The 26,107-nt window shown below is 43.7% G+C and overlaps 1 protein-coding gene across 12 annotated transcripts in view; it reads right to left on the bottom strand.

Moving 5' to 3' along the window:
• Positions 1 to 1,094: 1,094 nt before the first annotated feature.
• Positions 1,095 to 26,107, bottom strand: part of dock7 (dedicator of cytokinesis 7) — a 71,660-nt gene continuing 46,647 nt past the window's right edge. For 2 of the 12 annotated variants that reach the window (XM_064935957.1, XM_064935958.1), the window contains 20 exons: positions 24,493 to 24,662; positions 24,046 to 24,218; positions 23,720 to 23,902; positions 23,224 to 23,368; positions 22,968 to 23,064; positions 21,267 to 21,363; positions 21,003 to 21,137; positions 20,682 to 20,834; positions 16,987 to 17,145; positions 16,634 to 16,734; positions 16,364 to 16,556; positions 15,958 to 16,101; positions 15,623 to 15,754; positions 14,668 to 14,682; positions 12,053 to 12,178; positions 11,850 to 11,939; positions 11,383 to 11,619; positions 10,884 to 11,134; positions 10,539 to 10,706; positions 1,095 to 10,120 (listed from right to left, as the gene is read on the bottom strand). In XM_064935957.1, the coding sequence (XP_064792029.1) occupies positions 10,078 to 10,120; positions 10,539 to 10,706; positions 10,884 to 11,134; positions 11,383 to 11,619; positions 11,850 to 11,939; positions 12,053 to 12,178; positions 14,668 to 14,682; positions 15,623 to 15,754; positions 15,958 to 16,101; positions 16,364 to 16,556; positions 16,634 to 16,734; positions 16,987 to 17,145; positions 20,682 to 20,834; positions 21,003 to 21,137; positions 21,267 to 21,363; positions 22,968 to 23,064; positions 23,224 to 23,368; positions 23,720 to 23,902; positions 24,046 to 24,218; positions 24,493 to 24,662 (2,812 nt within the window). In that variant the 3' untranslated portion in view covers positions 1,095 to 10,077. Of the gene's footprint in view, positions 10,121 to 10,264; positions 10,285 to 10,538; positions 10,707 to 10,883; positions 11,135 to 11,382; positions 11,620 to 11,849; positions 11,940 to 12,052; positions 12,188 to 14,667; positions 14,683 to 15,622; positions 15,755 to 15,957; positions 16,102 to 16,363; positions 16,557 to 16,633; positions 16,735 to 16,986; positions 17,146 to 20,681; positions 20,835 to 21,002; positions 21,138 to 21,266; positions 21,364 to 21,633; positions 21,709 to 22,557; positions 22,576 to 22,967; positions 23,065 to 23,223; positions 23,393 to 23,719; positions 23,903 to 24,045; positions 24,219 to 24,492; positions 24,663 to 26,107 lie in introns of all 12 variants that reach the window. The other 10 variants (XM_064935954.1, XM_064935959.1, XM_064935950.1 and 7 more) reach the window with 9 other exon arrangements.

Raw genomic sequence — 26,107 nt, 5'->3', positions numbered from 1 at the left:
TGCCCACCCCACATCACACCCTGACCTCACCAAATAGAGAAATAAAACGTCTCTCTAAGGTTAGGGTGTGACAACTTGCTTGGTCACTACATGATTCCCTATGTGTTATTTCATAGTTTTGATGTATTCACAATTATTCTACAATGTAGAAAATAGTAAAATAAAGAAAAACCCTTGGATGAGTAGGTGTTTCCCAGACTTTTGACTGGTACTGTTTATATAATTTATAAGTTCAAAAATAGATGTTGCTTCTACAGATTGCCCCTTTAAGTCTATCAAAAGTGTGAGCATGTGTCCATGAAGCCTATGGATAAAAAATGTATCAGCATGAATTCGATTGAGCAATAAAAAAAAACACGTTTATTCCATAGGCTTGGATGCACACTATGCAGCTGTTGCAAGAGCGCATTTTTCACTGGCTGTCCACTGGTTTCAAAAACAATGATTGATAGGCAGTTTAAACTTCTTGAATTCAACCATTATTGGGTTCAAATACACATTTAAATTTGTTAACAGCCATCCCCACAACCCGTAAGGCGCAAACAGCTAAATGAGAGTGCAGCAATGTGATTCACATCAATGCGCTAACGTTATGAAGCGGTGTTTTGGGGCGGCAGGTAGCCAAGTGGTTCGAGCGTTGGGCCAGTAACCGAAAAGTTGCTGGATCGAATACCCGAGCTGACAAATTCAAATCCTTTCTTTCAGCCCATGAACAAGACTGTTAACCCACTGTTTCCTGGTAGGCCGTCATTGTAAATAAGAATTTGTTAATAACTGACTTGCCTCGTTAAATAAAGGTTAATAAAAAAATACATGTATATAAAAAAAATGTAGTTCCGTATCACCACTACTGCCATCCTTCCCGCCAAGCGTTTATTCAAATTGGATCATCTTTGGATGCAGTCGCACCAATAGAAGACATAGCTTGGACAATAACCTACAAAAGCCTATTCCTGCTCTTTTCCCGCCTTCCATCAAGCACATTTGGTGTGTCATCCTATTGGTCTATAATTTGTGGTCAGACTCGCTCAAATGGAACACACTTACATTTGCGCGTGTTCAATGCTGACTTGAATGTCATTGAAAAAACAGAAAATTGTCAAATATTTTTATTCGCAAACATCGTTTCTGAATGTAAAAGTAATCCTCAAAGTAACCATGTAGATTGTTTTTCAAAAGTATCAGTCATCTGATTACAATATTTTTACTGATAATGTAACGGATTAGTTACCGTTTTGTAATCCCTTACATGTAACGGATTACATGTTAATTCGTTACTCCCCAACCCTGGTTACAGCCTTATTCTAAAATGGATGAAATAGTTTCCCCCCCTCATAAACCTACACACAAACCCTGTGAAGACAAAGCAAAAACATTGTACATTTTTTGGGGGAGTTTTGCAAATGTATGCCTTCCGGTCATTGAAAAAAAAAATCCCGCTATTTTTTTTATTTTTTAAATGAACAACAGATACAGAAATATACAAACAAGAGTACATAAACCTAACAGACAGGGGTATTACATATCAAGAATCATTTTCGGTTTGTTAAATACTTTTATGGTACTTATTGCTTTTTTGTATTTACATTTACTGATCATTTCAAAATAATATTCCAATTCGATCTTAAATAATGTGAAGAGGGGTTTGTTCTCCGCCCACTTCCTTTTATGGACAAAGAATCTTCCATGAAAGATAAACAAATTAACAATGAAAGTGAAATCAGGGTCCATATCAAGTGTTTCAAAATAAATCAATATCAGTCTTTCAAAGTAACATTAATAGTTGCTTCTTTTAAAATATTTTTTTTAACTCACTCCAAAATCTTCTGACATAAGAGCAGTCCCAAAGTAAAATGGTCAAGAGTCTCTGGGTCACAATCACAAAATACACATTTGTTATCAATAGCTATTTTAAATCTGTGTATAATAAAGGTCTTTACAGAGTGGATTCTATGAATGAGTTTGTATGATACTTCTTTCACCTTATTAGATATACAATATTTACCAGATAACTAAACTTTGTTCCAGTTCACTTGTCTTAGAGCTGCATTCCAGTACATTTTAGCAGAGGGAATAGTAACATATTGACATAGTTTCCTTGTATACATGTTATTACATTTATAGTTTAAAATGTCAATTCCTTCTAATTGTTTTGAGGCTACAAAATCCTCAACAGTTGCCCTTGGAGTACTGTTACATTCTCCTGAAAGTAGCACCTTTAGGGACAGCTCGAACAACAATTTGATACTCCTCGGGAGTGAATGTAACATTGTGTGTTGTAATAAATTCTGGATAATCATATAGTTGTCCATCATTATTCAATAATTGTTTTACCCAAATCATGTTGTTGTCAAACCAGTTCTGGAAAAACAAAGACTTGTGTTTGTAATTTATGTCTTTATTATTCCAGATTGTATACCTATGAGGGGAAACATTGTGTTTGTACATGAGGTTCCAAGTTAGAAGTACTTGTTTATGAAAGTTTGCAAGCTTAATAGGGATTTTACCCATATCAAAGTTGCATTTGAGTAAGAATTCTAGACCACCAATTTGTTGGAATATTAAATTAGGGATGACATTCCAGATGCAATCCTTATTTCTTAAATAGTTTTGTATCAATTTAATCTTAAATATATTAGAGGTTTTAAAATCCAGAGCATTCAACCCTCCCTCACCTTGGGTGTTGCTCGAATCTTTGTTCCTCCAGCAAATCAATTTAGCTCTGCCTGGGCATGTTCAGGTGGACACAGCGTCCAGGTCAGCGGTATACAGTTTTAGCAATTACATTCACTTTTGATACTTAAGTATATCTAAAACCAAATACATACGACTTTTACTCAAGTAGTACTTTACTGGGTGACTTTCACTTCAGTAATATTCTATTATGTTATCTTTACTTTCACTCAAGTATTACAATTGGGTACTTTTTCCACCCCCGGTCCAAGTAAATGTAGAACAGTGGCACGTTCAACAGGACACGTTTTGGAACGTTCACAGTTATGTAGAACAAACATGTTAAACAAGGACTCATCTATTAATGGCCTTTTTTTATCTGCAACGTTTTTATCTGCAACAAAGGTTTGGCAACGGAATGTGGCTCAGACCCTGTCCGGCCCCCATCCTCATGAGGCAACATTGCCATACACTTGAGCAAATCATTGATTATCTGTCAAGTATGAAAGTTCGACATAACGAAATTTACGAGGTGATATATTCGTCCAACACGGCCTTCATCTTCCCATAATATGTTCTATGCATAGTCTTCAAATGCGGTTTTAATAATACTTACCCTGTTAAATGGTTTAGTCCTCCCTCCAACTGTGATTGTTCTTCCCAAATGATTATCAAGATTACTACACCTACAACTGTAGAACCTTTAAGTATTCATTTTCTGCACGCTGCCCAAATTAACCAATGATTGAATGACACGTTTGAGATCCACTACGTAGCCAGCACATTGGAGATGTTGCATCACAGATGAGGGCAGCATCCGCTTGGCGTTTTAAGAAACACAATGTGAGAACATAAAACGCAGTGGCGACCCGTTATTCGAGCCCCACAAATTATTTAAAAAATATATATACACACACACACACACACACACACACAAGTTAGCCTCTTTTGCATATTCTTTTGGCATTAATACGAGTCACATATCAGTTTGCAAACAATGTAAAAATATATAGAATTGTGTTAATAAAGCCGCATAAAAACGGGGTCTCTTGTTTTCTTGAGTAAGGCCGCTCCAAAATGCAGGTGTTTCAGCCGAGCTCAGTGCCTTCTGTGGTAGTAGGACAAGTGTTGCGCCGTGCTTGGCTCAGTGTTCTGTCACTCACGGGGACAGTACGTCACCGTCAAGTCGAAGGGTAGAGCTAGAAAAGTCTAGCCCCTTGGGTGCTGCCATAGAGTACATTAGAAGTGCCCATCCAAATCCCTTTTAACCCTTGTCATATGAAGAGAAATGAAAACGTATCAGTGCTCATCGGCCATTGGATATAAACGTCACACAACAAGTTGGAAATCCCAGACTCAACAATGAGTGGTTTGGAAGGAGTCAGTGACAGTGGCTAACTGCAAGCATTGCCATGCAATCACTGGGCTACTATTCAGTGGAGTGGCTGTGTGGTCCCAAATCTGGGCGTAAGGGTCTCTTTTCCAAGTTTAAAATTATAAACATTGAACGTTGGCCATGCAGTCAATGAAGCATGATATGTGCCACGCTCAAAACAACAACTCAGAACGACAAAAACTTGACTTCAGACAACTGGTACGTTGGGAATAAACGAGCTCCGACTGGGAACGGTCATCCAACTTGGAATTGTAAATCCTGCCTCTTTCTAGAGCTACGACCTGAAGATCAATGACATCATCATGATTCAATCTTGTCGTCCCCCCCCCCCCAGTTCCCAGTTGTTTTGAAAGCGCCATAAATCCAGAGAGCACAGCACAAGTGAGTGTAACGGATGTGAAACACTAGCTTAGTTAGCGGTGGTTCGCGCTAAATAGCGTTTCAATTGGTGACGTCACTTGCTCTGAGACCTTGAAGTAGTAGTTCCACGGCTTTTGTGGAGCGATGGGTAACGATGCTTCGTGGGTGACTGTTGTTGATGTGTGCAGAGGGTCCCTGGTTTGCGCCCGGGTATGGGCGAGGGGACGGTCTAAAGTTATACTGTTACATGAGCACAGCACAACAAGGTGCGTCCAAAAACGTATTGTATGCTGCTGCATAAATTATGCAGTATGCATACTGTAGCTAAGAAAGTATTACTATGTTGTGTAGAAAGCTGTTCGTAGCCCATGTGATTCACCCTAATAATTTGGTCTATTTACCCCTCTTAATTTCACCTACTGTTCTGACCTGGTGGTGCACATGCAGCCTATAACCTGTTTTAGAGAAAGGTAATCATTGAATATTGTAAGATCTATCATTATCTGCTTATAAGCCCCCCTTATTTATCATACAGTTCTGACCTGGTGTACAGGGAGAACACGAAGAACAGCCCATGTTCTGAATTCTGCCGTGGTACATTTAAAAAATGATAAACAAAGTTATTTATATTGACTATGTCCGTCCGAGCTTGCTCATTAATGTCTTAATCGAAATTGTGGATTGCCTCTTATCCGCTTGTCGTCCCCTTATGCCACATATCAATTGTCATTAGAAACCACATTTATTTAAGCAAGTCAGCCATACCAGCATTTTTTTTCTCCAAAGGCAGTAAATGAGGCTGAATGAACTGTTTTGCTGCCAGACAAGGCTCCGCTGATAGCCAGGTGTAGCAGTGGTAAGATGTTGGGACAGCTTAATGTAGGTCCTAACAGTTTGTGGGCACCATTTGTCACCGTTATAGTACAATTAATGTATTGTTTAGTGATGTGTAGTGGCTTTGCTGGTATGCATCCCTTTTTTTTGCCCCAAGATTGACATGCAAAAATCGCAACTGATTGAATTTTGGCTGACATTTCGCAAATGTTCTCACCAATTAAACTTTTGATCTCAATACAGTTCTGTTCCCAAAATTAGAATCTGTTAAAGTTTTGTAGACTTTACACTTTGCCAAAGTTTTTAAAAATTGCATGGTTGAGGAGTGCAAAGGCAAATTAAGTTATTGTACACGCACACTTCAGAGTAGGCGTTTCTTAACTGAAATATACAAATTGTTAGAATGCACCAATTAGATCTCGCTAGCTCATGCTTGGCTCTGCCCACCTCCTTGCTTGTTCTGCCCAGTATGACTAATTTGTTCCATTTTGAAACGACGGGCTGTGGTCTCTTGGGAGAAAAAGGTTAAACATTTATTTAAAAAAAAAAAAAAAAAAAAAAAAATTGGTTGCATTGCATCTTTTCACAGATTATCCATTACATTGACCAGATACTGTAGAGGCCGCTCAAACAATAAAAAGTCGGGAGGAGGAAAGATCAGGTGGGGCCATTCTAGCCAATGAGAGGGCAGATACGTGTGTGTGAACAGGCACAACGGTTTCCCCAAAGTCACCCAAAAAACTAAAATGAGCTTTTTGGTCCTAAATTAAGGTTAGGTATAAGGTTAGCAGTGTGGTTGAGGTTAGGTTTAAAATCAAATTTAAAAAGATAAAATTGTAGAAATAGGCAGGGTTTATGACTTTGTGGCTGTGGTAACTAGGGACAACCAGACTTATTTTGGGCCCAGTGAAAGAGGAAGAGGTCTCACTCGGCAAAAAATCTGTCTCCCTTCAGCACGAGGCGTATTTTCGTTGTTTTACCCGCCGAGCAAGGAGCCTTTGTACGTAGGTCAATGAGTGTGGTCGAATTTGGACAACATTTTTATGGCTTATTTGCTACATGAGGTTTATTTGATCAAATATAAGTTTCACAAATGCTTAAATTGCTTAAGTTGTTACAAACGTAAGTAGGACACGTGACATCCTGGCAACTTTGAGAATAAACTAGTTCAGACAGTGGCTTGTTGATGCCAAGGGAAGCCAAGATTCCAACCCCCAAAATGTACCAAAACATACAGGGAATTTGGAAAGTATCCAGACCCCTTGCCCCTTTCCACATTGTTACTTTACAGCCTTATTCTAAAATTGAGAGGGGGAGGGAGGGGATTATTGAATCAATCTATAAACAATACCCGTAATGACACAGCGAAAACAGAGTTTGAAATATTTGCAAATGTATTGAAAATAAAAAAAAACTGAAATACCTTTTCTTATAGAAGTACTCAGATCCTTTGCTATGAGACACAAAATTGAGGTCTAGTATATCCTGTTTCCATTGATCATCCTTGAGATGTTTCTACAAATTAATTGGAGTCCACCTGTGGTAAATTCCATTAATTGGACATGATTTGGAAAGGCACATACCTGTCTATATAAGGTCCCACAGTTGACAGTACATGTCAGAGCAAAAACCAAGCCATGAGATTGAAGGAATTGTCCGTAGAGCTCCGAGACAGGATTGTGTCGAGATACAGATCTGGGGAAGGGTACAAAAACATGTCTGCAACATTCAAGGTCCCTAAGAACACAGTGGCCTCCATTCTGAAATTAAAAATGTTTGGAACTACCAAAAGACTCGTCCCCGTTTGCTTAGTTTGGACGTGCGGCCAGCTACGAAGGGCCTTGGTCAGGGAGGTGAACAAGAACCCAAATGGAAGAGCTCCAGAGTTCCTCTGTGGAGATGGGAGAACCTTCCAGAAGGACAACCATCTCTGCAACCCTCCACCAATGAGGCCTTTATGATAGAGTGGCCAGACGGAAGCCACTCCTAAGTAAAAGGCATATGACAGCCAGCGTAGTTTGCCAAAAGGCACCTAGAGGTCTCTCAGACCATGAGAAAAAAAATATTCTCTGGTCTTATGAAACCAAGATTTAACTCTTTGGGCTGAATGCCAAGTGCCACATCTGGAAGAAACTAGGCACCGCTCATCACCTGGCCAATACCATCCCTACGGTGAAGCATGGTGGTGGCAAAATGCTGTGGGGATGTTTTTTGGCAGCAGGAACTGGGAGACTAGTCAGGATCGAGGGAAAGATGAACAGCGCAAAGTACAGAGAGAGTCTTGATGAAAACCTGCTCCAGAGCGCTCAGGATTTCAGACTGTGGGGAAGGTTCACCTTCCAACAGGATAACAACCCTAAGCACACAGCCAAGACAACACAGGAGTGGCTTCGGGACAAGTCTCTGAATGTCCTTGAGTGGCCAGCCAGAGAGCGGCCTTGAACATCTCAGGAGAGACCTGAGAATAGCTGTGGAGCGACGCTCTTCATCCAACCTTAGAGCTTGAGAGGATCTGCAGAGAAGAATGGGAGAAACTCCCCAAATACAGGTGTGCCAAGCTTGTTGCCTCATACCAAAGATTAGAGGCTGTAATCGCTGCCAAAGGTGCTTCAATAAAGTACTGAGTAAAGGGTCTGAATACTTATGTAAATGTGATTGTTTTTTATTTTGAATACATTTGCAAACCGGTTTTTGCTTTGTCATTATGGGGTATTGTGTGTAGATTTATGGGAATGAAAAAAACTAACAATCCATTTTAGAAAAAGTTGTAACGCAACAAAATGGTGAAAAAGTCAAGGGGTCTGAATACTTACCGAATGCACTCTAAAATAAATGTATCTTTCGTCTCTGTTTCATAATTTTCTTTAAATTCACACAAGGCTGAATGTATCTTACCAGAGAAAGCATCCGAGTGAGCGAAACAACGGCCCTCTTCCTCTGTAGGCCATCTATCTAATTCTGTCTGGTCAAAAAGAGTATGACAATGTTGCCACCCCAAAGCATTGAATTCAAGAAAAGCCAGCATGCATTTGGCCTGCCTTGATAAAACAAAAAGGTTCAATAATAGCCAATCTGCTAGCTCAACTGTGAATGGTCCTGGCTCACCAAAACAAAAAACAAAACAAAAAAAGTGTCAAGTCAAGCCCCAAACTGGCTTGACTTGACACTTTTTGTTGTTGTTTTGTTGAGCTTGACTTTACTTCACATCGAGCGCAATAAGTCATTGACAGAAACTTGAATTGTTGCATCTCGTTGTTGTCATCCTCATTGCCCATGAAATGAAATGAGGCTAGCGAGCAAGCATTTTAGCCCGGTAGCTTAGAACAACAAAAAATACAATTGTGTACTGTACGACAGTCATAGACTGTTTCGTCTACATGAAAGAGAGGATGGCATTGGCGTTTTTCTACAAGTACGGTGAGTCAAAATGTTTTTTCTATTTGAACACACACAAATCAGAACCATGGACAGCCACATCATATTTACCTTACGTTGACAGGACTAAATTGTTATTGGTATCTTTTAGTTGTCACAGTATTAGACTAAAGCGTAGGTGATTTGATGTTGGAAGAGTGGAGGCAGCTCCTGTTTGCGACTGGCGGTAACTCTCAGGGGTTTTAAATCAATAGTTGTTTAGTCGTCGGAAACCCTAATTTGCTTGCATGCTGTAGGTCATGTAACGGTTTGTTAAATGCGATATGCCTTGTGGACTTCACCAGACAGAGATTTCTCTCTGGTTTTATGATGAAAAAGGTGTAGTTGAATTTATTCTGCCACTGTGTCTTCTTATTGACTCGGCCTTAGGCCTATATATCACGGTCGCAAGGCATGTCAACTAACAGGTTACAGAACAAACAACGCAATTATCACAACACATATGGCTGTAATATGGCTTGGATTCCCCAGTGATTTTACCCACACACTGCTACCGGAGAGGTCTCGAGATGGCTATGCATATTCATTACATGAGGCTAGTAGCATAGCATCTCTCTCCATTGAACACAGGCGGTTGACGTCAACAACCCTCATCGAATATATATATATATTTTTAAACGGATTACAATAATGAGATGTATCCACTAATCCAAAGAAAGGATAGGCGGGAGCTAGACAGACCATTCCACTTTGTGGACAAAGACTCCCATTGTGTGGAGAGAGAGACATGCATCTTGTCAGTATATCCATAATCTTTGGCCCAGTTTTCCCTCTAATGCCGCCCCTCTGATCTTATTTTGAGTTTCAGGGGACATGCTTGAATTAAGTCAATTTGTTTATAGGTAACCATGGAAATCATACCCTGACTGGGAAACCCATATTCCATTAACCTCCCATCTCAAAGAAAATACCAATGCATCCATTGGACATTAAAATATTGATTTAGTAAAATACTTAAAGTAAACAAAAACTACATAAAACGATTCATGATGTTTAAAACATTTCCTTAACTTTAAACAAAAGTATCTTAACTAAAAATAAAGCATTATGATAAAGAGTGGTAGCACATATTTTGCTTGTTTTTTTCTCATTTTGGATTAAATAATAAACTTTCAAGTCATAAAATGTAATGAAAAAAAGGTGCACACATGAAATATGTATACAGATTTGACACATCGTAAATAGTAAGTTCCACTTTGTTAAACCCACTGATTGCGTAACAGGCTGCCTGTAAAGGAATAAGACACTGGAATGATGTACCGACTTCGTAGTAACACTTTAGCTCTCCTTCTATGGGGAACACTGACTTTTCAAGACACTGATCATCAGTATTTACACATTAATAAATTAAGGTTGTGATCCTTCAATTCTCTTCATCTTCAAAGTTCAAGCTTGCGAAGACTCATTCTGCTGAAGGAATCTCTGGGGGGGGGGCACATAGTGTAAAGTTAGTGGAATATGGAGAAACCGGATTGGACATGTATATTCTATATAACCTTCCACCCTGTAAAGACCCAGTGCAGACACGTTTACAGAGAAGGTTCCAATCACAGAATACCAAACTACCTGGTTAAGCTGTCCGTTTGCTGCATGTAACAGAAGCACAAGCAAAATATCATATTTATGTGTGTGGGGGTGGGGGGGTGCATGAACAGTCAGAGAGAACACATGCAATATGACAAAATGCATATCATGAGAAAAAAGCTGCACACTGCTGGTGATAGTATCACTGCTCTTTACGTATCAGCCTCAAGGCCTTCGTCAGAGCTTTTGTATGCACATCACAAGAACACTCCAAAATAGACATCATGTTCCTGCTCGCCTACACATGCACACTCACCTGTGAGAGTTGACCTGCAGCACGGGTTTATAAAGCTGGGGTATCTTTCTGCAGATGAGTGGTTGTAGCGCCTCCTTCAGGCGATGGTAGTTCCTCTCCAACTCCCTCTGGTACTCCTTCTGGTCTGGACCAATCAGACTCTTATTTTTACGCAGGGCATCTTCACACCTGGTGATGGAGGATAGGAGAGGTGTGAGCACTGCCCTGCACTGCACTTCAACATGCCTTGCACATAAGTCTGAAGGAACATGGTAGAAGCAATTTTGTATAATTTTTTTAAATTTGACATTTATTCATGCCCAATCGTACATTAAAAACACTGACTGTAAAGTAAGTGTAATTTACCTCTTGGTGAAGTCTTTGAAGCAGAGGCGTAGTTTGTTGTGGTGTCTGTAGAGTTTAGGATCACTGGGGATCTCTGACAGGAACACCTGGGCCACCTCCAGAGGTCCCTGGTTGACGGTAGTCCCCACTGACCCCTGCAGCACCATCTGCAGCATCTTGGCATCCGATGGGTCCTGGTGGGTAGCGAAGGCCAGCTCTCCGGTCTTCTTCTGCATATCCTCTATGGCCACCTCGATGGGCATAGAGATGATCTGACACAGGACCAGAGAGAGGAGATCAGACTATATTAGACAACTGATTATATACAATGTATAGTAACTAAGAAGTGTGTGTGTGTGCTGTGTGTCTTATGAATGTGTGTCTGTATGTTGATTCCTCTACAAGAGAGGAGTTTGGCCTACGGATGATCCGTCTAGGAGTCAGGTTGTAGAGGTCATGTAGTAATGGTGTGTTGCCTGTGGAGCTGCACGCCAGTCAGATGAAACCCCCAGGGCCTCACCTCCTCTTTGTGGATGATGTTGATGCGGGTCTTGATGTAGGGAAAGGCGTGGGATGTGGTCAGGATGGTTTTGCGTTTGAACTGATCGTGCAGATCCCCGTGCGCCCGCCCGTCCAGTGTGAACGGTGTGCAGTAGACAAACCGCCGCAGGTTGTAGTTCTTGTCGAAGTACGTGATGCGGTCTTTCATCTCGTATGTGTCAAAGTACGGCTCCACGTACGTGATCTGGACATAAGCCTGGACACACAGCAGTGACAACATGATGCTTTACCAACATTAACCAAAATACACAAATAACCAATTCATAACCAGTTAATAACCAATTAATAACCAGTTAATAACCTAATAACCAAAAAGGCTACTTATTTGACCATGCTTTGATTCAATTCGTATTCAAATGAAGGGATAATTTGGAATCACATCTTTATCCACACGCTCTCTCTCCTGCGCCCCATCCAAACACACACCTTATTTGGGTCCTGTTTGCACTTGTCCACAGGATTGGAGTCCTTAATGACTTCCACCTGGTCTTCTCCATAGCGCTCGCCATAAAACCCCTAAGAGATCAAACACACAGAACACAAAGTCAACACAGCACACACGCAGTGCTCCTCCGTTTCACAGTGAAGAGATCGTTCCTAAAGACGCACTCCTCCAAACTGCCATTTACCTCGAGTCGGTGTGAGATCTCAGCCAGCTTGGTGATGGCAGGCTCTTTGTATACAAACTCCTGCTCGTCCAAGTCCCCGAATTTAGAACCGTACAGTCCCACTCTGAAGTACGTACCAAACATTCTCTTCCCATCCTGTCAGACAGAAAATACGTTTTACTCTGTTCAGATATAATACGAGCACATTCATAGTACATGAAACATGTTGCTTAAACACAGGAAGTCATTGGAACTGTAAGGATGAAGCACAGTCGTAACTCTGGTGACAGTTTGATTATGTCAGAGCCTATTGATACATTAGAGTTGGAATCCATCCAACTCAGGGAAACCATAGAGTTCAACCATAAAATGTAAAGTTCTCTCATCAGCAAACACTTCAATTGCAACACCAAATACAAACAGACATACGACCTACAGCATACATATACTGATGTAAATGTTTGAATAGATCAACAACCTTCAGAGGTCCTATTTATAACCATGTTGACCAGTGATGTTATTTCTGATCAGATTGGAGTATGTGCAATGACCCATGAACTGTGTGTGTGTGTGTGTGTGTGTGTGTGTGTGTGTGTGTGTGTGTAAAAAGAGTGTCACTGCCTAAGGTCCCCATGGCCCAGAGCCCATCTGATGCACCTCTCATAAAGGCTCATGGGTAATCCTGACTCTGCACTAGAATAACTCAACCCATGAAGCATCATGATGGAACCAGGTGTTGTTTAACCAAAGAGTACAGACTTCGCTGAGAAGTGGTTTATAATATAGAGAGAGTCGGCATAGACAGAGACTGGTGCTGAAAATGGGCATTCAAGAGGTAGAACCAGAAAAGAAGCTCAGCTTGTAAACATGGAGTACATCCATATTATCCACGTGAGAGAGACATAGAATAGCAGAGGCAGGTTGACCTCAATGCCTGGAGGTGTCCTGAGAGAGACGAGAGCAGCTAAGGCAGAAACCTGACAATGTCACCATTTAGAAGGCCAGGGATGGTGATGATGGACAGAGAAATGGACAAAGAGCCAAGGGAAAAGAAAGGAACGGGATTCACGTGTGTAGCAGACAGAGCTCTGCCGTTCAGGATCAGGAAGGAGTGCAGCCGTGGTAAGGAAACAGGTGTGTCGTTGTGTGTGCGTGCGTGCGGCAGGTGTGTGAAGAGAAGGGGGAGGTTGGAAGATATATTTGGCATCAAGTACACCGAAACGTTCCAGGACTGAGCTAAACCAGGTCAACAAAGCTGAAGGGTTCAGGCTCCCAATACTGCTCTTATTGCACAATTATTTACACAACCTTACAGTAGCATAACACACTATATAGGTATACAGTACACAGTGAAATACAATGTCTTCTTTGTTGATCAGTTGCACTGCCATTTGGCTCAGCTCTCGTCAGTGCATTCATTGTTCATCGTAATACATTCCCCTTTCAAATGTAACAGAAATTAAGTAACCCTCAGACTCGGAACTTACCACAACACACAATAAGTAAAGTGGGAAGGAAGGGTCGGCATGGCAACCGGGGAAATCAAAAGGAGAAAACAGAAGACATTTTAATCAGGATTCAGGTACTTCACTAGAGAAACTAACAGAAATAACAACATAAACCAAAACAAATAGAAATAACAGCAACCAAAGGAAAAACATATCATTCCTTTTGACTTTGAGAAAGAACACAAACTCAAGAGACAAACTCAACATGGAAGAGCCATCACATGCAACGAAGAGAAACAAGAAAGAGAGAGAGAGCGAAGGCAGACGTAGTGAAGAGGTGAGTTCCACAGCCCCTAGAAACACACTATTCATGGGGCTGTACTCCCAGGGCTTTAGTGTCCTCAGTGAAGAATAAGGAGGAGTGCTCTGTCCTTATCATGCAACAGACCAGGTTAATACCAGTTAACAGAAGACCAGCAGTATGAATGAGAGAACTCAGGGGTCGATTTAGTTAGTCTTTTTCAAATAAAAGGGGGAAAAAATGTCCTAATCAAAATTAGGTTGGGACAAATGAAACAATCCAGATTAATTTAAATTGCACCCTCCTGAAGAAATGGACTGGATCCAAGAATGCGGATCCAGTCCGAACTGCATACGGTAATAGTTGGTGATTTTGTGGTTCATTTGTTTGTGTGAGTGTGTATTGAGAGAACAACCTGGGGAGTGTGTCTTTTGCATGAATATTTGACTAAAATCGAACCCTGTGGCTGGAGATGAGATGAGCGAGCAGATGACCAGTTTGTCGTTGATGAGAGAGATGGTCTGGAAAGGCAGGTGTGCAAACAGGTGAATCATTCATTCACCAACACTTGTCATTAGTGTCACACTGGGGCTCCCATGCATGGCCTGCCAAAACAGTCACGTTAAAACAACCTCCTCTTCCACAGAAAGAGAGAAAGAGGAAAATGAGGAGGAGTAAGGGGGAGGGGGGGGGGGGTGCTGCCCGTAACATGGCATCGGCAGTCCCACAGTTGGTTGAATGGACAGAGGGACAGCATCCAGTCCAGGCAGGTAGATGTTAATGGATGGTACAGTTTAAAGTATCAGCTGAGAGCAACAACGCCCAGGACTAGCAGATAACTGATATGAAGTAGCCAAGCAGGAACCATGACTTAGTGTCCGACCTACCTCCCAGCCAGTGCTCTGTGGTGACAAAGAGAACACAGGACAATAAAAAAACACACACGTTTAGTCACGTTGGTACAGTGCAGCCCCCACCCCTGGCCACGAGAGGAACTACACCTCTTGGCCAACAGCACACAGCCAGGAGTTGTGGCTAGATAGTACAGAGTACAGCTACGGACCAACAGTTGCATGTTCGAGTGGCGTCGGGGACAAATGTGGCATTTTAGCTAACCTTAACCTAATTAATGTACTCCCTCTAGCCTAAAACACAGCCAGGGGAGTCTCAGGTCTTTAATATCCTATCCCTGTGGGACAGGCCATACTGTACTGCTATAGTCACCCCCATGTAGACTTCATTTAAATGAAAAGACACTTTAAAAGCTATCCGTAGAACAGGGAAGGAAGATTCTCTTCCTGAATTCCCAGGGGGAAATAAAAAGTTCCATTGGGAAAAACAGCAAATAATTGTTTTCAGAAAAACATTTAATGCAAAGCAGTTCAGGTCATTGGTAAATGTGTGTTTATGTGCATATGAACAGTGTGCGGGTTTAAATTAGTATATAAGTGTGTTGTGTGAATTCATGTTTGTCTGTGGGTGTATAAGACCACTATAAATAATAAATTGTGTGTGTGAGTACGAATGTATGTGAGTGGGTTTTGTGACTTTGTGTCTGTCTGGAAGTGTACATATTTGGCATGTCCTTTTCAGCATGCCCCCCACAGACAATGGGTTCCTGCTCCTAACACACACACACACACACACGCTACAGTAGTCGCAGTACATAACAAAGTCCTGTTTCGCTGTCTGAAACACACTGTCCTAGAATCCCAGATAGACACGTGGCATCCAGGATAGACAGGAAATCCTCCACATTGAGGTAGGGCACATAAGTGTTCGGTGGCGGTCTGTTCTCTATACCTGCAGTATGTACAGGAGATGGATAACATGAGGAATTACCTGGTGTACGATTTTGCCAAAGGCTTCCTGTAGTTTACCATGTATGGTGGCCAGCTTCTTGGCGTCCCGGCTGGCCTCGTGAATGGGGATCAGTACCTTGTACACCTCGTTCACTGCCTCGTACATACCAGCCTGGGGGAGGGAGGGGGGGGGGGGTGTTGTCTTATTCACACTGCACAGTTTTAAAGTTAAATAATATACTGAGATTGGTGGTGTTGAGGTTAAACATTTGACTGGGATTGAAAGAAACGTGTGAATTTGTCATAGCAGGTTTGTGATGTGATTCAAATATAGGTTTAATAATCTGCCCATCCATAATCATCACAGCTACTCACCATGGAGAAGGAGGAAGCAGCCTGGTCCAGCAGCCCCACCAGGCCAGCCTCAGTGAAGTATTTCCCAGAGCAGATACCCTCTTCATCAGGAGACACCACGTCATCAGACACTGCTGACTCCTCAAGCACATTGGAAGAGATGTTCTGATGCAGAGAGACAAGTTAGACATGATCACTCATTATTTAGACGTAATACTGTAATGGGTTCATCATGGTATTAATGTTCTTTACAACATTTCACTCTGTATATTCAATTCATTAGTTGAGTCAGTTGCGATGGCACTCAGCTAGGATGAAACCTGCAGTGCTACATTTCTCCAGGTGAAGGTTAAAGGATGACTGCCTGGTCCAAACAAAAGTACCCACATATACACAATCCTAAAATAGTCCTCTCCCTTGGCCTGACCTGGAAGGTGACACAGCCGACCGGCAGGTACTTGCGGTCCTCCAGCATGCTGAGGTATTCTGCCACCAGGGCGGCGCTGTGCACCAGACACTGGGCTGCCTCCGCGTGATTGGTCCTCTCAGAGTGTTTACCCGCCATGTTCTGCAGCCACGTCAGACGCAGGTCTGGAGACGTCTGGTAACCCTTAGCGATCCTGGACACAGAAACACACTCAAGGAAAGCTCTCTCTCTGTGTGTGTGTGTGTGTGTGTGTGTGTGGGGGGTCCATACCTGTACATGAGGTCTATGAGCATCTCTGGGTCCTCCTGGTGCTCCTTCATCTTGACTGTATCAGACAGGATCATGTGGAGGTTGAACACCAGGTCCTGAACCTAGAATACAGATTAAGACATGAAGCATGATTAATAAAATGGCAGCATCTCACATGATTGGATAAGGTACTTCCTGTCATATCATCCATTTTCTGGGAGGTCTGACAAATTTTCATTGTTTTTCATGGAGCTGTATATTGAACAAGTAGTGCTTTAATATATTGAACAAGTAGTCCTAATGTTCTGTACTACAATAACAAAAGGCTTAACGTCAGTCATCTATTGGGATCCAGTATATCTCCGTAGTGGTACCTGATCAGGGAAGGTGGTTTCCCGGAGTTCCAGATCTTCCTCTCCGTAGGTCAGGATGGTCTTCAGGGAACGTCGGAGGAATTCCTCGTTGAAGTTCTGAGACGTTCCCACCAGGGAGGACAGGGACATGGTCACCTGCATCTTCACACGTGCAAAATTCTACAGATGGAGAAGAGACAGACGGAGTGAGAACATTGAACAGGTACATTCACCTGACCTGAAAAGGAGGAACCTGTGAGGAGAATCAATAGTTATAATGCAGCTGGCTCTATGTAGACAGCCCTCTACGTATGCAGCTGGCTCTATGTAGACAGTCCTCTACGTATGCAGCTGGCTCTATGTAGACAGTCCTCTACGTATGCAGCTGGCTCTATGTAGACAGTCCTCTACGTATGCAGCTGGCTCTATGTAGACAGTCCTCTACGTATGCAGCTGGCTCTATGTAGACAGTCCTCTACGTATGCAGCTGGCTCTATGTAGACAGTCCTCTACGTATGCAGCTGGCTCTATGTAGACAGTCCTCTACGTATGCAGCTGGCTCTATGTAGACAGTCCTCTACGTATGCAGCTGGCTCTATGTAGACAGTCCTCTACGTATGCAGCTGGCTCTATGTAGACAGTCCTCTACGTATGCAGCTGGCTCTATGTAGACAGTCCTCTACGTATGCAGCTGGCTCTATGTAGACAGTCCTCTACGTATGCAGCTGGCTCTATGTAGACAGTCCTCTACGTATGCAGCTGGCTCTATGTAGACAGTCCTCTACGTATGCAGCTGGCTCTATGTAGACAGTCCTCTACGTATGCAGCTGGCTCTATGTAGACAGTCCTCTACGTATGCAGCTGGCTCTATGTAGACAGTCCTCTACGTATGCAGCTGGCTCTATGTAGACAGTCCTCTACGTATGCAGCTGGCTCTATGTAGACAGTCCTCTACGTATGCAGCTGGCTCTATGTAGACAGTCCTCTACGTATGCAGCTGGCTCTATGTAGACAGTCCTCTACGTATGCAGCTGGCTCTATGTAGACAGTCCTCTACGTATGCAGCTGGCTCTATGTAGACAGTCCTCTACGTATGCAGCTGGCTCTATGTAGACAGTCCTCTACGTATGCAGCTGGCTCTATGTAGACAGTCCTCTACGTATGCAGCTGGCTCTATGTAGACAGTCCTCTACGTATGCAGCTGGCTCTATGTAGACAGTCCTCTACGTATGCAGCTGGCTCTATGTAGACAGTCCTCTACGTATGCAGCTGGCTCTATGTAGACAGTCCTCTACGTATGCAGCTGGCTCTATGTAGACAGTCCTCTACGTATGCAGCTGGCTCTATGTAGACAGTCCTCTACGTATGCAGCTGGCTCTATGTAGACAGTCCTCTACGTATGCAGCTGGCTCTATGTAGACAGTCCTCTACGTATGCAGCTGGCTCTATGTAGACAGTCCTCTACGTATGCAGCTGGCTCTATGTAGACAGTCCTCTACGTATGCAGCTGGCTCTATGTAGACAGTCCTCTACGTATGCAGCTGGCTCTATGTAGACAGTCCTCTACGTATGCAGCTGGCTCTATGTAGACAGTCCTCTACGTATGCAGCTGGCTCTATGTAGACAGTCCTCTACGTATGCAGCTGGCTCTATGTAGACAGTCCTCTACGTATGCAGCTGGCTCTATGTAGACAGTCCTCTACGTATGCAGCTGGCTCTATGTAGACAGTCCTCTACGTATGCAGCTGGCTCTATGTAGACAGTCCTCTACGTATGCAGCTGGCTCTATGTAGACAGTCCTCTACGTATGCAGCTGGCTCTATGTAGACAGTCCTCTACGTATGCAGCTGGCTCTATGTAGACAGTCCTCTACGTATGCAGCTGGCTCTATGTAGACAGTCCTCTACGTATGCAGCTGGCTCTATGTAGACAGTCCTCTACGTATGCAGCTGGCTCTATGTAGACAGTCCTCTACGTATGCAGCTGGCTCTATGTAGACAGTCCTCTACGTATGCAGCTGGCTCTATGTAGACAGTCCTCTACGTATGCAGCTGGCTCTATGTAGACAGTCCTCTACGTATGCAGCTGGCTCTATGTAGACAGTCCTCTACGTATGCAGCTGGCTCTATGTAGACAGTCCTCTACGTATGCAGCTGGCTCTATGTAGACAGTCCTCTACGTATGCAGCTGGCTCTATGTAGACAGTCCTCTACGTATGCAGCTGGCTCTATGTAGACAGTCCTCTACGTATGCAGCTGGCTCTATGTAGACAGTCCTCTACGTATGCAGCTGGCTCTATGTAGACAGTCCTCTACGTATGCAGCTGGCTCTATGTAGACAGTCCTCTACGTATGCAGCTGGCTCTATGTAGACAGTCCTCTACGTATGCAGCTGGCTCTATGTAGACAGTCCTCTACGTATGCAGCTGGCTCTATGTAGACAGTCCTCTACGTATGCAGCTGGCTCTATGTAGACAGTCCTCTACGTATGCAGCTGGCTCTATGTAGACAGTCCTCTACGTATGCAGCTGGCTCTATGTAGACAGTCCTCTACGTATGCAGCTGGCTCTATGTAGACAGTCCTCTACGTATGCAGCTGGCTCTATGTAGACAGTCCTCTACGTATGCAGCTGGCTCTATGTAGACAGTCCTCTACGTATGCAGCTGGCTCTATGTAGACAGTCCTCTACGTATGCAGCTGGCTCTATGTAGACAGTCCTCTACGTATGCAGCTGGCTCTATGTAGACAGTCCTCTACGTATGCAGCTGGCTCTATGTAGACAGTCCTCTACGTATGCAGCTGGCTCTATGTAGACAGTCCTCTACGTATGCAGCTGGCTCTATGTAGACAGTCCTCTACGTATGCAGCTGGCTCTATGTAGACAGTCCTCTACGTATGCAGCTGGCTCTATGTAGACAGTCCTCTACGTATGCAGCTGGCTCTATGTAGACAGTCCTCTACGTATGCAGCTGGCTCTATGTAGACAGTCCTCTACGTATGCAGCTGGCTCTATGTAGACAGTCCTTTACGTATGCAGCTGGCTCTATGTAGACAGTCCTCTACGTATGCAGCTGGCTCTATGTAGACAGTCCTCTACGTATGCAGCTGGCTCTATGTAGACAGTCCTCTACGTATGCAGCTGGCTCTATGTAGACAGTCCTCTACGTATGCAGCTGGCTCTATGTAGACAGTCCTCTACGTATGCAGCTGGCTCTATGTAGACAGTCCTCTACGTATGCAGCTGGCTCTATGTAGACAGTCCTCTACGTATGCAGCTGGCTCTATGTAGACAGTCCTCTACGTATGCAGCTGGCTCTATGTAGACAGTCCTCTACGTATGCAGCTGGCTCTATGTAGACAGCCCTCTACGTATGCAGCTGGCTCTATGTAGACAGCCCTCTACGTATGCAGCTGGCTCTATGTAGACAGCCCTCTACGTATGCAGCTGGCTCTATGTAGACAGCCCTCTACGTATGCAGCTGGCTCTATGTAGACAGCCCTCTACGTATGCAGCTGGCTCTATGTAGACAGTCCTCTATGTATGCAGCTGGCTCTATGTAGACAGTCCTCTATGTATGCAGCTGGCTCTATGTAGACAGTCCTCTATGTATGCAGCGGGCTCTATGTAGACAGTCCCCTATGTATGTAGCTGGATTTATGTCGACAGTCCTCTAAGTATCCGTGTTTGCTGTGTGTTGTCCTGATGGTGTACTCACGTTGCCGATCTCAAAGTTCTGCCTCATGAGCAGGTAGAGTGAAGCGGAGGCGTGGGCTCGGATGGTGCCGATACTGCTGCTACAGTTCCTCAGCAGACGCAGACACAGGTCAGCACACTGCTCTGTTTCCTCCTCAAACAGCAGTTCGGGGAACTACACATGCACGCACAGACAAATGTACATAAGTATGACGACACAGGACAGACAAAGATATAAACAGTCATTACAGTATGCAGATATTATACAAATTAGTTTCACAAAATCCCAGGAAAGCGCAACACATCTAAGGATAAGGTGATTGTACACAGCTACTTATCTGACCTTTGAGACGAGAGCCCTCTGTGTAGCAAAGCAGTGCTGCAGGTAGAGGGCACTCTGGTTACAGGCCATGCTGTGGAGGAGCACCTTCAACACTCCACCCAGGATACTCTCCTTAGACTCTGTCACAGACACCGTCTATACAGACACATACGCACATATATTAATAAACCAAATCAATCAATCGTTATTGTCTCCAGAATGGACATTTTGCCTAAATTGTCTCAAAATGTTCAACCTGAATGTTGTGTGTCTTGGTCTTTCTACCTGAACGATGATCTCCAGAGTGTCCAGAATGATCAGGTTTGCCTCGGTTGCCAGGTTACCATCAATAAGTGCTTCGTGCTCCAGCTCCGCTCTGGTTCTGTCACAGGAAACAGGAAGTGATAGATGTTCAGACACTTTCCAAGATGGCCGCCAGCCAGCTCCGTATTCACAATGTCCCTTTGAATGACACAGCACTCATGCCAGTCAGTCACATTAAAGCCATTACACATAGAAAGGAGCTCTTCCATGTGCAAAGTACTGTAGGGGGCTTGGGATGGATGGATGGAGGGATTGAGGAGTCGAATTAGGGTGGTGGGGGGGGTTATGATTATGTTGATACAGTTGATAATGATGAGGAGTTACACACCTAACAACTAAAGGCTCCTGGGTTTGGGTTTTGGTTCGACTCCCTGGGTTGCGTAGTAGGACGCTGTCTCTAAACCTGCACAGTACTCACACGGTTCACCACAGAGTCCACAGTACTCACACGGTTCACCACAGAGTCCACAGTACACGGTACTCAAACGGTTCACCACAGAGTCCACAGTACACGGTTCACCAGTGTCCACAGTACACGGTACTCACACGGTTCACCACAGAGTCCACAGTACACGGTAGCTACACACTGCATGAAATGGCATAGCTAGCACACAGAGAGGAGAGCAGGGGACCAGGGGCCCAAACGCACCTCCATCCCTTGCCCCACCAGGGTGGGAGAGAGATAGGCAGCAGAGGGGTAAGGCTGGAGGGGGGTTAGGGCCGGGGGGCACCGAGGGAGAGGGGTAAGGGTAGAGGGGCCACACCAATAGAAGTATACTTTGACCACTTCTCTGTAGTATCTGTATCTTAGTTGACTAATGACATCAGTAGTACAAACGGGTCTGTTTCAGAAGAGACTTCATTTTAAAAGGGGAAAGTACACATGGTGTACAATCTACCTTTTTCTGTGTGAATTGTCACAGATTCTAATCATCAGATCATTGAGAACAACTTCACTAACCCTACCAGCTGCGTCAGAATCACATTGATTTCACCCATCTAACCCCAGAATAGGGAAGACAGACATCAGTCAGGATCCAAAGGAGAAGCACGGCACACTGGTTAAAAGCACAGCAGGCGCACAGCAGGCCCACTGCAGGCACCAGACACATAAACACCTCAAGCACCTTTACAGGAGAGGTCAGGGTACGGAGGTAATGGGTCAGGGTTCTGGTCACTGAAGCAGCAGGAGGAACTCAAAGCACTGCAGCACACTGACTTCAGGTTGACACCATTCAATACAATACAATACCTGAGTGATCTGTGGCTCCTACAGAGACACAGCACAGAGAACATATGGAGGAATGAGTTAACAGCACAAATCAAATCACACAGAGACAGAAGAAAAGGCACAGGTGTCTGACAATAATCAACCAAATACAATAGGACCCATTAGCATGCATTCTGTTGTAGAATCAGGAATCCAAAAAAGATGCTCTCTCTCTGTGTGGGCTTGTTCATTTCAATCAGATGCTCGTTTCTTCTAAGAACCTCACTATAGGGCCTGAGTGGATTGTGAGATGGCGACGTATGCATTATCTTGGCCAGAAATGATCATCAGTGTATTGTGACGTTTTGACTTTGACTACATGATGCTGACCAATAGCAGCCTAAACACGTAGACTTTTCTCAAACTCGCACACAGTAAAAAGGTAAGCATACTTGTCCATCCTCTCGCTGTTCTGGCGCCAGTGTGTCATGTCTTTCCTCCAGCGTAGGTTCTCCTGGCTGCCAAAGGCACTGCCTGATGGACTCCTCTCTGCAGGAGAGGGGAATAGGAGAAAGGAAGAGCAAGGTGGAGGGAGAGGAGAAAGTGGAAGGAGAGGGAGGGAAAGGGCAAGATAAGTTAAGGGGAGAGAGATGGAATGGTCATTTTAAGATCACTTTTCCCCACACGTGTGTGCGCGCTCTGTGTTACCTAGTGTACCCAGCTGTCCCCTGCTGCGACGGACCATCTCCTGCCGTGCCCCGATACTCCCCAGTATGGCCTCCTCCAGCTTGACCTTCATGTCCTTGGACTTCTTGAAGGTTAGGCTGTTCATGCGCTCAAAGGCCTTCTTCCCCTGCATGGTGAACACAACATGGGCCTTTTTCCATGACGAGGATAGAGAAAAGTTACAGGGTTACTGCACCACACCACCAAAATAAGAGAGGTAAGATGGATCAGAAAAGACAAGAGTAGGTGGAACACTGATGTGGAGTAGTACAGAGGAAAGACAGCGCTCATATTTCAATTGAACCATTTGAAAGTAGTTTCTTTCCATCCAGTCTTATCCAGGGATGAAATAAAGGACTGTCGGTGAGGCACTACACTTGACGTGCTTCTACGGAACTGAGGCATTACACCAGTACTACAAATGACATGAACAAAGTACAACACGAGTTCTGTTGTTGTGCTCCAGGTGCAACGTTACCTTGTACTCGAAGCAGGAGACACATAGGTAGAGCATGTCCAGCAGACGATTGAGCTGGGAGACAGACAGGTCAGAGAACCACTTCTGTAGGACACACTCATCAGCATTCTTCAGAACCCACAACAGACAGATCAACAGGCTGCGGCTGGACTCTGCTGAGAAGGTGCCATGCTGACGACTGGCCTGGGGGGGGGGGGGTGTATTGAGAGAGAGAGAGAAAAAGGAAAGTGAAAAAAATTGAGAAAATAAAGAGGGAGAACGAGAGAGACTCAGGAAGAGGAAACAAGGAGAAAGTTGGAACAAGGCGGAAGGGATGGAAGAGTTACCTGTGGGTTGAGCAGAAAGCTGCTGGGACGAGATATCGGAGCGGAAGTCCCTGCTATTGCCATGGCAACGGTCTGACTGATCATGCTGTTGCCGTCCTCTCCAGACTCGTCCCCCCCGGCCCCACCCGCGGCCCCCTGAGCACCGCCGGGACGACCCCATTGGTTATGGGACTCTAGAGGAGAGAAACCAATCAGAATCAATCAGCACAAAACAAAATCACTATTGGGACGAGCACTTTAGACTTGCAGACACTGTTTAATGTTTTTCAATGTGCTTTTCCTGAGAAGCACCTGAACCAGTGTGATGTCCATAGATTTGTAAAACCATTTAATCTTCCTTTAAATATTAACCACACAGACCATTCAAGTCTGGACAAACTCCACATAACTACTGCCTAACCCTGGAGGGTTGGGACATGGAGGGCTACATTTAGTATGTAGACTTGCCTGTGAAGTCGTGAAGCTGGGGAAGTGTTTCCATGACGATGCCGATGAGCGGCAGGTAGAGCGTGGCGACGCGGGCCTTGACCTCGGGGTCAGCGTAGCGGGGGTCGGAGTCATGGCTGGACAGCAGGTTATGTACCACACTGACCACCTTCTTATGTAAGCCAAACATCCTACAGTACAGAGAGAGAGCAGGTGGGAGGGAGGGAGGGGGGTTTAAAAGAACCTGTCTCAATAATAGTCCCTTTCAAACTATTTTTGTGATCTCAGTGAGGTTCGTAAAAATGTTGGTGCAGTGTGAACTTGGGCTGTGGCGGTCATGAAAATGTCAGCCGGTGATTGTCAAGCAAATATTTAAACATTTAGCATCTCCTGGCTTCCACACATAGCATACAAGCCACTGATGCAGACTTTGGAACATCTACATAAATACATTAAAAAAAAAAAAAAAAATATATATATATATATATATATATATATATATGTATTTATGTATGTATACATAAAATAAATCCATGTAATTTAGCCTACACCATCACAATAAATCCATTTATTTATTTTAGACAGGTCTATAGAAACATGATATGAAGAGAATATAGTCTATTTTAGAAGAACAGAATAGCATAATCTGCGTTGTCCTGATCTGGCTATGCCAAATGGCTGTGGGCAACACTAGTTCATTTAGCAGACAAGATTTTCTTAGTATTCCATGGCATTATTTTATAGTAAGAACACAATTGAACATAGCTGAATAAAATAAAGGATATTTTCTCCAAACGATTTGAGATGATGAGCGGTGAACAAAGAAACAACTACTCCAATATGCTTAATTTAGAATTATATATGTAACTTTAGTTGTGACACAAATGTTGGGCTATATGGTTAGATAATATGACAAGAACTTGATAATACCTCGAATCTCCCAGCGGCATCCCCTTTGTGTGCCGGTAATGCACCCAAACATTCCCATCTCCCGGCTGCGTGCTCTGAAGAACCTCTCACTCACATGGCTCTCAGTCACATGATCGGGTCTTTCTCACAGGCTACAAGTGAAGATCGACACATCCGGAACGCAACTGCGCATCCTTATCCAATTCCGAGGTGCATATTGAAGATATTGGAAGAACTGGCCACATTTACTTTTCGTCAGCCAACAAGATGAGTAGAACTAACGAACAGCAAAAGCACGAGTCTATGTCAATCTACTATACCCCATAGTACAAGAGCTGACCCATTCTAGTCGGTGAGAGAATAAAATATTCCAAACATAGTCTGGGACAGTTGTGGGATATGACAGATCCCAAATTAATACAGCCATTAGCTTAGACCCTTTAGTTTAAAATGTTAAACTATTAGGCTATTTCTATATATTATAAGAACAGCAATGTGCACACGGCAGTAGGCTGTAAGCGCAAATGGTCCATTAGCAGGAAAACACCATTCTCAAAAATTGTGAATGCGAAGAACTCAGACCACAAAATAGGTGAAGTGAACTGGAAAAAGAGTCCTTATTCCAAGGCAAGAGCGGTGTGAAGACAACGACAACGGAGCTCTTTTGCTTCTTTTTTTTTGAACCCAATTCACTTTAGAGGACTGACATTGGTTATTTTAAAGAGGA

Source organism: Oncorhynchus masou, chromosome 24, assembly GCF_036934945.1.
Source record: "Oncorhynchus masou masou isolate Uvic2021 chromosome 24, UVic_Omas_1.1, whole genome shotgun sequence".
NCBI lineage: Eukaryota > Metazoa > Chordata > Actinopteri > Salmoniformes > Salmonidae > Oncorhynchus > Oncorhynchus masou.
The sequence above is the reverse complement of the archived record's forward strand: the minus strand, read 5'-3'. Positions and strand labels throughout refer to the sequence as shown.